Raw genomic sequence first — 12,772 nt, 5'->3', positions numbered from 1 at the left:
TTGTCTCGTCTGATGTCCGTGATGTCCTGATGCTCCATGTCCAAACATCTGCAGTTGCCACGGATAAGTCGCGACTCATAAATTAATAAAGGATCATCTATCTTATCGCATATCAGCCCTGCGGGAGCGGTGCTGTTGTAACTTCCTGGTGGTAGACATTAATAACACCAGAATATAGAGACATAATTAGTGAAGAGATCTTTTATTGGTCTCACCTATCTCTTTCATTATTAACAACTCTTTTACATCTCTCAAACATCAATATGCCACTTAAGACAAGTAGCTTGTAAACATCTTAAAAAGCATCAAACAAATAGAAAACTGGACAGAACAAAGCAAGAACTTTTTTTTCAAAAGGAGATATTTTTACATTTCTGGGGTAAGTTGATGGGAAAACGTCATTAGAGGGTACAAATGAAGGAATATGCTAATAACAAGACATACTGGAGGGAAGTTTCAAATGGCTTTGAGGCTGTTAAAAGCTGTTATTATTCGCTATTTTATAGTTTTTCATTAAAGTTTCTGTAAAAATGCAATATAAGCTGCCAATTGTATTGGACTTTCGTATAAATTCAAAAACATAAATATTTTGTGGTCGTGCCTAATCATAAATCCTTGTAAGTCCATGGATGTATATTGTAAAGGGTCAGATTTACTGTATAAAATACTAAGTGCATAATTGTATCCTCCCTTTGGGAAATCCCCCCTTTCATCAAAGAGGAAACCAGAGCCATAGAAAAGCGACAGAATCCAATACTTACAGGAACCCCCGAAGTCTAAGTGCAAACGTTCCATCACGACATTTGCATGTACAATATCGACACTATCAAAACACTTTACATAGAAAACATGGATTTAGATGTCTCCCCATAAGGCTTTGATTCCCCAAAAAAAAAAAGCCAATGCCCACACGGGACACCCGCCTCCCAAACACACCCAGAGAGGAACGACACAAGGACACGCACACATGCACAGAGAACCCCGATGTAGCAGACGTAGCAACTATCTGGCCGTTACAAAAATAGAAAACCACCTTATCATTCTACTGGTGTTACAGGAAAAATGTAAGAATACATAAAAATAATGAACAGGTTTTATATCTCTACTAATATACTTTGAGTAAATCTGCAATCACAAACACTTAGAAGCAGTTTGGAAAGAGAAAACACTGCCCGATTAGATATACACGTTGCTCCGCATACTGAGTATTTACAGTTAAGCATCCCCGGAAATTAAAAAACTGCAGCACATCGAAGGTCCGGCGGCACGTTAAGCTGCGGGCGAGCCGCAAGGTGCCAGTGCACAAACATGGTTACCAAACTTTCTGGGGCTCTCGTTTGGTCAAAGATATGGCATAAAGACAATCAGGAGACGCGAGTGTATACTGTGTAAATGATTGAACTTCGCCCACATGTGGGAGCTAAACTTGGGCTCGGCTGTGGTAAGGCACCGTATATCAATGTGACGGACTGCAGGCTGAGAGGGGGGGAGGGTGTGCTGTTAGTTGAGCGCGACCTACACGGTTCGCTGGTCATCCATCCCTGGGTTAGAAAGGGACACTTGGGTAAAGAAACACTTAGCGTGTTCTTTCCAAGCGTCGTGTAAACAAGTGCGATTCTCCACATTAACAGGATAGACATGCGGTGTCTGTGTCTTCGAGTCTGTGTCGCAGACTTATGGCTTCAAAAGTCATTCATAAAACAGGTGTAAACCTTTCATGGCTGATCATCTAGATGGGTTTTAGGGAAAGGAAGGTGCATCAATGCTTCAGAAGCTTCTTCTTTAAACACAGTCTTCTGGATCTGGATTAAAGGTTGACATGTTTCCGATGGCTAAGGCTTGGCAAAGGTTGAGGCTAGACTGTCGAGAGTTTAGCCACATAGATTTGGAGGTCATAAGCGAACAAAAAACAGAGTCCATTAATTTAGAAGAAGAAAAAACATAGCTGAGCTGTGGACAATCAACAAGGTTTCACGGTGGACGTTTTAGGAAACACTTAAAAAGATTGACACCTCTCTCGTGGCATCTTCATCATGATGATGGTATATTAAGACGTAGCTTAACTTAGCAAAATCGAAACAGCTAGTCTGGCTCCACATTAAAACACCTCTTAAACTTACTGATTATCATGTTAAAAATGCATTAAAGTGTAAAAAAAAAAAAAAGAAGAAGAAAAAAAAAACAGTGGTTTTACAGCTGTGCTGGAACTACTTTTTGGCAAAGAGCGGTTGGCAGCCAAGGAGCAGAAAAATCTCTAGGAAGTCACTGCTCACCAGCCAAGTAGTATTCTAGCACAGCTGCCTTTAACAATCTAGTTTGTTAAAAAAAAAAAAAAAGAGGCAACAACAGAGAAGTAACAAATATAGGATTTGGTGCCGTTGCTTGCAGAGCCGATGCACAGAGAGGGGTATGGCTTTGCTTTGCTTTCTTTTGTTGTCGCCTGGAAGCTTATTGGCTGGAGGCAAACCAGGCCGCACTGGCTTTTAGGGCTATTCTTGTGTGCGTGTGTGTGTGTGTGTGTGTATATATATATATAAAGGTTCAAGGTCAGATTATGGGCACATGTCACGAAAAGTAAGTCAAGATGAAAGTCCTCATTTCATACCGAGGTATGTAAGGCGAGGTTGAGTGGGTAAAAGATTAAAAAAAAGTTTGCAGGTACACATGCATATCTTCAGGTTAAAGCGCTACCCTTCAACGAGAGTAAAAGTTAAGGACCGAGCACAAAAAAGGAACAAAAGCAGAAACATGGAGTGTCTATTTTTTTTGGCAGCAACACTGTTGCACGAGACCAGAAGGGAATTCTAAAAAAGAAAAGTCTGGTGTCCGAGTCTATGTATGAAGCAGATTGTCGCTGCTGAGGGGCCAATCCACATCCACCGACCGTGTTGCCATGGAGATTCCTCCCCCCTTTTAAAACCGTTGTGACTTCAGGATCCATACGAGAATGAGCGGCTGTGGAGTGAGTCAGTGTGTGTGTGTGTGTGTGTGTGTGAGTGCAGGATGGTGGATGTCTGGATGCAAAGGTTCTAAAAACAAACCAAATGGGTTACTGTCATCCGTCGACCTGAACTGCCAATGTCTCTCCAGGACCCCTCCTCCTCCTCCTCCTCCTCTTCCTCCTCTCTCTCTCCACCCGTCTGACTGTAGTGTAAATTCGGTAGCATTGAACTTTGAAGCACCAGAGCGATGAGGAATGGCAATGAGCCCCCACATATTTGTCCTTGACGCGGGGCAGCAGAAGATGGGGACGGTGTCTGGCTGTCTGAGTTACTCCTATGTCCTCTGAGGGTCTGGCGTGATGGGGCCGGGCGTGTTGGTCCCGTCCATGCTGAACACAGGGATCTGGAACTGAGGGGTGAGGACCGACGGGAACTGTAACAGAGCAGTGCGCCTGTGTTAGGACGCTTTGGACAAATGCAGGCACACAATACAAACGCACGAGGCACGAATAGAGACTCTTAGGTACTAACTTGGAACAGGTGGGCTCCTTGGCGCCGCGTGGCCGGGCTGAGGGGAGCAACCGGACTGAGCGTGCTCCAGAAGTGGATGTTGGACAGCAGCGGGCTGGGAGTGAGCAACAGAGTGGGAGTCTGAGGAGAGAGACAAACGAGGCCGACTCAGTGTTGTTGCATTGAGGCCCGACGGCGGATTTTAGATGCAGCGCTGACTGAGCAGTTCTTTTAACTCTATTAGCGGGTTGCCCCCCCTGAAGAAACCTTCCGCCGCCCTGTAATTTTATCCATAGCGGCGTATCACAAAACAAGTCATTTAAGGTTCTCTTTCCTATAAAACAGAACCTTGTTCTTTTATTAAACAAACTCAACGACCGTATATTATTGATTGTATCTACATGTCATTTCTGTCTTTACAGGAACACTTCTCCTCTGATCTCTGTATCAGTAGAAGCCATTAATAACCCAGCAATATGTCTGTACTTTTGTGGAAATGTTTACGGTACGCCGTTAACAGGTTAGGCTTGCGCATGCGCGACCCGCCGCTTCTCGCCGTTTTGACAAAAGCCAATCTTCGCGAAATCTTTTCTGCTGTTCCGTCTCTCAAAACAGAATACAGATCTATTAGCTCAACATTGAGCATGAATTGAGGGCGGCCGAATCAAATCTATAACCCTGTTTTAAAAATATGTGTGAAATATTTGAAGAGGAAAGCAGCTCACTACAGCCACTAATACTAATACAACTTGAAGGCTCAACAAAACTAAAATGTTGGTTTCTGTTAAGAAAAAGAATATTTTATAAGTAACCACTGTTAGCCATGTTACAGACCTCAAAATTAGCGCTTACATTTGCAATTTATTAAGCAACTCAAATAGAGGTCTTGTGGTGTTGCTCGACCAATCTGACGTTTAGTAAGGGGGCTTAAGAGCGGGGACGACGTCTTCCCACAAAGCTAATTGGACACATCCATGGGAAAAAAAAAATAATAATAATAAAATAATTAGTTTGTACCTGGTCTGGTCAATAATTAGTATTCACATGCGGGAGAAGAGTGTCCCATATGAGTTAGGTTATCTATGAATTGTGTAAATGAACTGTTTGGACGAAATTGAAGATACTGGACACAAGATGCCAGCAGATTTTCTCCACGTTAATCTCGTGCCTGAGGCCAATCCGAGACGGACCAAAAAGAGAAACTCATTGTTATGCGAGCTGACTGGCAGTCTGAAGCTAGATCTTTTATCAAACCTGACCCCGTGGATCAAACCGGATCAAATGTCATCACCGGGGACAAAAAAAAAGAGCCCAAAACCAGGACTGCTGCAGTGCTGCCACCTGCTGGTCAGCGTTAGTAGCTGTTGGAGGTTCTCTGTGTAATGTCAATTCTGGGTTCTGTCCAGTTCGACAAATAACTGCAAAGTAAACATCTGGTACCGGTCCTATTCAGCCCATTTCCTCTGCATATTCTTTTATACGCCCATGACTTAGTTTTGATGTTCAAAGTGATCAGTTTTAAGAGATTATATCTGGTGGGAGCCTGGAGTAAATTAAAAACTAAACAAGACTATTGCAAACACTGCATCACACAAGGATCATCTCTAGGGTGTTTAAAAAGATTGCATCCAGCTAGCATGGGAATACAACATTTATTTTACTAATACCATGAAGTATTATTATTTACTCTTCAAACTCTGTATGTAGGTTCTGATTTGCATTTCTCTTTATCTTGAGACATGTTTTGCTTCAGTAAGCGTTTGTTTGCTTCAACAAAATGTCCGCCGCGACAACAGCTGGATGGCGAGCCCAGCGCTCTCACCTGCAGCATTGCTGGTGTGAGGGAGGCCGTCGGGAGAGACGGGCTGCAGAGGTTCATGGGGGAGAAGTCGGAGGCGGTGACCAGCAGAGTCGGCGGGCTGATCTGCAGGATTTTCGGCGGCTTGCGTGACTTCGCTGAGCTCAGTGTGCTGAGTGTGGTGCTGCTGCTCAGGGACGACGAACTGGTTTCGGCATCCAGGAAACTGGTCTCGTCCCCAGACAAAGCTGCGCCACTGTCCACCTGGTGGACAACAGACGATTTTCTTTACATTACTTCTGCTTTACACTTAGTCCTACATGAATATCTATTAAAATAAGAATGTGTGTTTTAGGTAGTATACACATTTTAACAGCATCAGAAAGAAAAACAGTAATCTGGATGATTCTGATGTAATCTGGAAGATGTTGCACACACGGGAAGTGGAGATTTAGCTGATGCTTTTATCCAAAGCGACTGACATTTTCTTTTTTTTCTATACACCGTGAACACAGCAACGGTGAGCAATAAGGGGTTAAGTGTCTCAAGGACACATCAACATGGGCTAGCGGAGCCAGGGATCAAACCACAATCCTCTGATGCATGTATACTTGCCTTCTCAGGCGCCTGGTGTTGAGAAGAACCTGACTCCATGTCGCTGTCAATCACCAGCTCCTGGGACGAGTCGGGCACGAGGCTCGCGGACGGGCTGATCGAGATTAGGTCCGGCAGGTTGAACGCCGGCTCCGCTGGGCGGATGTGTTCAAACGAGTAAACGGACTGGGGCGGCATGGAGTTTGAGCGGATGTCCTCAGCCTTCGCGGGAGGAGCTTGCATGTGATCCACGTGGTTGGACACCAGGGCCGCCTCCACAACGACCTGAGCGGACTGTGCTGGTGCTGGCTTCGGAGGGGCGTTTCCAAACTTGATGACGGATGGCAAAGCAGCCGGTTGCTGCTGCGGCTGAGGCGACTGCTCCCGGCTCTGGGCGGCGGCGGTGAGGCCTCTTTTGTCGGCCAACTTCTCTCCCGGGTTCTCTATTTTGATGGACTTAAACAGCTGGCGTCCATTTTGCAGCGAGTTGAGGGTGAAGGAGGTGTACAGGCCGGAGTGGATGTAGTCGTTGCGGTTCGACTGCTTGATGCTGGAGCCCAGAGCTGCTGTGCTACTGCGGTCACCCGACTCACCCTCTCGCGAGGTGCTGTCAGCCCTCTTTAATAGGTGAGGGGGGCCCCCAGCACCCACATCCACACCCTCCGTTCGTGGAAGGCCCTCTCCTTTTAGGATGTCAGGATAGGACACGAAGCGATAGACAAACTTCTGACCGTTCACCTTCTTTATGATATTCTTTAAAAACACAAAAAAGCAGAAATGTTAGTTTATACTCTCGGGAAACCAAATATAAGAAGACATTTTGTTTTATTCAGCCAGAAAACTCATAGCAAGAGCATAGACAAGACATTCTCTCACGCAGTCTGCCTCTACCACAGAGTCACTAACGGTAAAAAAAAAAAAAAATAGAAGCGGGAGACCACATAAAAAAGGCCTTGTACGTGGGACAGCTCTGTCTGGACCAAACTAGCAGCCACTCGCGATGCAGCCAAACATACCAGCGCAGCCGTGCCTAGAACGCCCACGAGGTCAGGCCGCTGCCAAACCGCGAGCAGAGTGGGAGACAGACAGCCCTCTGCCTGTATTGCAAATGTCACTGAGCAGTGGACTTTACGACTCAGAGACGCAGTTTACTTGTGCTCTGCCGGCTTAAAAAAAATATATGATAGCATAATTATGCGCATGACAAATCATCTGCTAGCTTCATTTTAAAAAAAAATCTTTTTAACACCGGGAGTGGGGCACAATATTAGGTTACAGCTGTCTTTATCCAGACATTCAGAAACACATTTGTTGATAGTGACCACATGGATTATTACCATTTCAGTATTCTAATCATTACATTTCAAGAGGTATCATTATATAAAGTATATGTAGTTGTAATATGTAGTTGTCTTCTTTTGGGCAACAAAGGCAAACATCTGGTGAGTTGTGTGTCTGAAGATATCAGCTATCAGCCACACTTGTGGTTCTCAGTTGCTGAGCTAACATTACCAAACGCATTAAATTCACAAAGCAGTAGAACAAGCCGCATGTTCGGTGCTAAATGATTCCTAACTAAGCTTGTGATCTTTTCAGACTGTAACTGAGGAATTGGGACTTTAATTTACTGTCGGCTAACAGCTGTTGGTCGGTGCATTGACTGCTGTCGAGCTACGACGTTCCAGGCTCATGTATTACACGCTCCGTCATACAATCATGTCCGAGCTGGATTATGACATGTGCAATCAGGCGACAACTTTTCAAATTATGGTGTCTTTTCTCTTTCTCTAATGCTCTTTGTCCGAGTATAAAAATGTCCGTTTGCGATCCGCGTTCGAAATTAAATCTGTAGTTTGGCTCACTCGTGAAATAACTGCTGATGCAGCTGAAAAATTTAAATTAAGAGAAGCCTGCTGATGGGTTTGGTCATCATTGCCGTGGTGGGTTCTGGCACGAACCCTTCAAATATAGCGGTTTAAATCAAGGTACACCATTTTTAAATCTTCGCCTGTTTCAGTTATTTAACAGTGACAGACTTAAGAATAACTGTGTATTATGTTTCCATGCTGGGGTGCTATTAAAACCATACTGTAGAGCTGAGATTATAAAAGCTCTGCAGCGGTTGCCTGTGCACCCCCACTTATTTGATAAACACTCAGATTTTTTACCTGTGCTTTCAGTGCCTCATCTGTATTTATGTCGCACTCGAGTCTCCGTTGGTCTCCAACGTCAAACAAAACCAACAGAAATGTATCTTTATGTTGAAGTTTATGCTAGGCAAGGTTATTATTGGGGTTGTGTGTCCAATCAGGGTTTCTGTAGGAATGACAAGGCTGGGACATGGAATGAAACCGTAATGTGTGCAGCACAGGCAACAGCTGACGAGATCACCTCCAACCAACTGCTGTGCATCCGACAGGGGAGAAGGCCTGAGGCCTTTACCTTGTCGTAGTAGTATCGGAGAGCCCTGCTGAGTTTGTCGTAGTTCATGTTGGGCTTGTTCTTGCGGGCACCCCATAGCCGGGCCACCTCCTCGGCCTGCAGCAGTTTAAACTCCCCTTCCTCATTGGTCCAGCAGATCAGCTGGTCATTACTGGAATCCAATAGGAGCTGGAGAAGGAACTGCCACAAGGTGACAGAGTTGTCCATGTCTCTCACTGTAAAAACAAACAAACGCAAAATGTTATAGAGCAGAAAAATCCTCAGACTCATGGATTTACAGCTCATTTTGGATTAAAATGATATATTTGATATATATATCTATATCTATCTATATAGATATAGATATATATATAAATGATGGTATATATGAGCACAAAGTCCAATTGCTCCTCAATGAAAAGACTTGATCGTAGTCATCCTCGCCTGTATCTTGAAAAAAGCTGAAGAAACCTCCATAAACCTCAAAAGGCTGGTGGATGCCTTAACGTACAGGCAGAAATGTGGCGTAATTGCTGTAAATGGTTATTCAACAGCCAAAAAACCAGAGGCTGCTTTACAAGCCCAGGTGCTGCATCTGGTTCAAACGTTTTCCCCTCATGATAATAATGCTACCAAACACCCTGCTGAACAAAAAGAGCCTTTTCATTAACAGCTGGATGAAGTCAAACACCTTGCCAGAGCGTAAATTCAAATTACACCTTTTTTTTTTTTTTGTTAATACCTTGATGAGCTAGAGTGGATATTATGAGAAAATGTCGCTGCACAAATCAGGTTTTCAGCTTTCAAACGCTTGCAATTCTTGTTCGGTCACATGACTCACGTTAAGCCATGTATTCAGAAAGAACAAAATGACACCTAATCACAAATGCTCGCTTTTTCTTTTCTCTTCCATCAAGGACGCCTACAAAGTGTGGCACTGATGTGGCTACTGACTAGGCCGGGTCGAGGCCAAACATCTTGCTCACATCTGGCTTCTAAAGCGCAGCGAAACACCCGTGGCCATCAAAATGAAATGCCCCTCACAGCGAGAGGCCGAGAATAACATTCATGGAGAAGTTAATTCAAACCACAGGGGGTCGAGGAAAGCTACTTACAAAACATCCTGCGAAGATTGTTAGTCTCGCATGAGGGTATAGTTAAAATAAAAAATGTAAATTCATTTTTTAATACTGTATTATCATTACCCAATAATTTCAGAAAGAATATTACATGACTATGTGCCATAGAAGGCTTTATACATGAAATGAACTGGCTGAATACTGCAGACCTGTTTACAATCAGTAACTTTTACTGTAGAAATATCAGAAGTATGACTATAACCTATGTAATACATCATGTAGCCTTACTTGGACAATGGAGAAGAACAAGAATTAGATTACTCTGACAGCTAACCATCTTTTATTTGGACTGCTGTAAAAGTTACGTAAATTGTGGGTTGCGGACAAGCCAATGAAAAATAAAAGATAAAAATAAAAAACAACCGTATTATACTCATGCTTATGTTTCACTGTACTGCCTTCAGTGTTACTCTCATTTATACTCATTAAGCATTTTCTTTGAAATTTACCAGTGGCTATACTGCACCCTTTACAGTCATTTACATTTTTTGTATGACATCCTAAACTGAGGTCAAAGTCTATAAACGCTGTAACGCACACACTCGGGTGTTTTTCCTTATGCTGATTAGACCTCCTCTCAGGAGGGCGTGTACAGAACAGGCTTGATTGACATGTCCCTCGCTTATGTGCGAGTCCATTTGATTCTTAGGGCGTGTGCGAGATGTTTTGTGGCTTCAAGAGTCGACTCCCTGGTCCGTGCTGCGCCTGGAATAAGCCACCATATGGCAACCGGTGCATCCCACTTTGAGTGCCTCAATCTCAACCCTTGAATTAATTGCAATTGCAAAACTCAGCTGGGAGCACCTCTGAATGGAGGGGAGGAGGGGAGAAGGGGTTCACATGATTACATGCTGTCCAGCAGAACGGGGACAGGCTGCTCTTTTCCCCAAAGGAAAGGCATCCCAGCAGATAAAAGAACGGAGGATGGTTGGGTTGGGTTCACGCTGTGAGCGACAAAGAGAGTTAACCCAAATGTGGGGGACAGGGTCATATTTATGTAGGCCATTGGTATGGGTAGATATTTTTAGAAACATCAAGTAGTACATAACTATTAAGTGTCTCAGGGAGAGCGAGGCCGGCCTTTTGTCTTCGGAGCATCTTCAGTGCTGCTCGTCCTGCTGCCTCTCTGCATCCTGACAGCTCGCAGTTGCTGGAGAGATGACAGAGGAGGAAACCTACATCCCGTGACTGTTCGGTGGTGTTTAGATCTGGAGAATGGGAAGGCAATGAACAAAGTGGTCCCGTTTTCTCACGCCGATAACATTAATGGCTCAGCGTTCACGAAGCAAAACAACGCAGACTTACAAGCTGATCCACAAAAGGCAACACAGACCTAATGTAATGACACTTCAGCTTGGCTTTGAACAATGAAGATAACCGCATGTTCATGATTTACAACATGTACTCCATTGTATGTTAGTTGAATGCACTTCCCCCATTAGTGTGTACACTTATTATCGAGAACAATAGATCTTATTTTGACCACATTCCTTCACTAAGGTAGGAAGCACGAGCCTTTCAGCTTCAGCAGTGGTCATCTATGAGGAGCTGCCTCCCTCATGGAAAACGTTCTCATGCATCTCGTGTTGCGATACAGTTATTGTCCATATTTAACCCAGCATTTCCACTTAGCGTGGTGATGTAAAAAATAAAAAAATAAAAGGTCCCTTCTGTCATCCGGATTAGAGCCCATTCTCGACAATCTGTTCACATGCAACGCAAGCATGTAAACAGAAGTTGCACGGGCAAGATTTTGTGTAATAACTCTCAGAAACGTCACACTTCTTTCCAGAAGGGAAGAATGTCTTTATTCCATGCGCATCAGTCTTCATTTTTTATTTTAGTCTCCCTTTGCAGGTTTGGTGCACAATATGTCTTGCAAGACACATCCCAAGTCCTGAGGAGTCCTCCCGTTGCCAAGAAGAGCCACACAATACGTTATTGTGACGTCACCAATACTGACAGAAATGTGTTGCTGGATTTTGCATATGGCATTCTTGCCATTTTGCTAGTACAGGCCGAATGTGTTCTACTTGTCAATATCTGTCAACAAGTGTGTGTGTGTGTGTGTGTGTGTGTGTGTGTGTGTGTGTGTGTGTGTGTTTAAGCTTCTTATGGGGCCGAGTAAATCTGCCCTGACTCATCCAGACCTGCTGGGTTGGACACACGCGCGCGCGCGCGCGCACACACACACACACACACACACACACACACACACACACACACACACACACACACACACACACACTGTCCCAAACTGTCATGTTAAAACCGCGGATATCGGGACAAAAATAGGGCAGCGTCAAAACTGCTGCCAGGGGAGAAGATTACTAATGAACGTTATGTAACGCCTGACATTGACAGCAAATGTTCCCCACGGAGCGCGGAGATAACGGCGGCTCGGTCGCAGCAGTCACATAACACGCGTTATCAAGCGCTAATGACGCTGGGACCCGGAGCGACTGGTTCCTCCTGTCAGTTAACCCGGCACTACCGCAGTGCAAAATCAACACACACACACACACACACAAAAGAGGGGGAAAAGACCACTTGTTGACGGTAACGTTAGTTTCGTTACCGTCAACACAGACTCCCGGGTTCTCTCCTGACAGTGGAAAGTCGCGGCGTCGTTTCTCATAACGCCGCAGTAGTGTTCTGCACGCCGAGAAGACAAACAAATCAAGTCATTCCTGTGAGTCAGCTGGCCTAGTTAACAGTTAGTTGGTAAGTTAGTTAGTTAGCTGCAAGTGTAAGTTAGCTGCTCGCTAGCTTCCCATTAGCTTCGACTGCTAACATTACCTCGCTCGTGCCGCCCGCTGAATTCCCGAGGCGTGGAGCCGCGTCAAAATACTCCCAAAACATTGCCGGTAAACTTGCTATCGTGCCAGAGATCAGGAAACAAGTTCCAAGCTGAGTGTCAAGGAAATGCCTCAACATAAAATACATTAAAGTGCCTTTGGCTTGTGCTGTCGCTATATCCTTTAAACAGGAAATAATGTTGCGTTCAGTGTGCCTCGTACACCTCACGATTGACATCTGTCGCGCCTCCAAGTGGCTCTAAGCGCGTTTGCTCGGAAGCTGAATTGGTATTTTGCGTGAAGGGAGCCGACAAGTTGTTGTTTTTTAGTGTAGAATTATGCAGCTTTTTGAAATTGACTTGCAATGCAAAATTAAACGTAATTAAAGCATTTATGGTTATTATTGTTATCATCCTGTTACATTTAAAAACAGTAACACCTCCAAGAAAAATATAACATTTAAAGTGAAGTTCTCACGTGACATTACATGTTATTGCATATAAGTGCATTTAACCTGCACTGTTTCACTCGTTGATGCGGCTCGCATGGTCTCTCAGCAACCCCCTGTGG

General features: G+C 44.4%; 1 protein-coding gene across 1 annotated transcript; it reads right to left on the bottom strand.

Annotated features, from left to right (window-relative positions):
* Positions 1-214: 214 nt before the first annotated feature.
* On the bottom strand, positions 215-12,394 carry elk4 (ETS transcription factor ELK4). The gene is made up of 6 exons (XM_068594874.1): positions 12,204-12,394; positions 8,287-8,501; positions 5,866-6,597; positions 5,275-5,514; positions 3,474-3,593; positions 215-3,375 (listed from the first exon to the last, which is right to left on the bottom strand). Exons 2-6 carry the CDS (start codon positions 8,491-8,493, stop codon positions 3,277-3,279), a joined length of 1,398 nt encoding a protein of 465 aa, XP_068450975.1. The 5' UTR covers positions 8,494-8,501; positions 12,204-12,394; the 3' UTR covers positions 215-3,276.
* Between the last annotated feature and the right edge of the window lie 378 nt (positions 12,395-12,772).

The sequence above is a fragment of the Clinocottus analis genome, unplaced genomic scaffold, assembly GCF_023055335.1.
Source record: "Clinocottus analis isolate CAN_PGR_092001 unplaced genomic scaffold, fCliAna1.0.p SCAF_3, whole genome shotgun sequence".
Classification (NCBI taxonomy): Eukaryota; Metazoa; Chordata; class Actinopteri; order Perciformes; family Cottidae; genus Clinocottus; species Clinocottus analis.
The sequence above is the reverse complement of the archived record's forward strand: the minus strand, read 5'-3'. Positions and strand labels throughout refer to the sequence as shown.

Coding starts and splice junctions, on each gene's coding strand:
- elk4 (XM_068594874.1), bottom strand. CDS start 8,493: ATGGACAACTCTGTCACCTTGTGGCAGTTCCTTCTCCAGCTCCTATTG. Junction 6,598..8,286: donor TCCGATACTACTACGACAAG/GTAAAGGCCTCA, acceptor GTGTTTTTAAAG/AATATCATAAAGAAGGTGAA. Junction 5,515..5,865: donor AACACCAGGCGCCTGAGAAG/GCAAGTATACAT, acceptor GTTGTCCACCAG/GTGGACAGTGGCGCAGCTTT.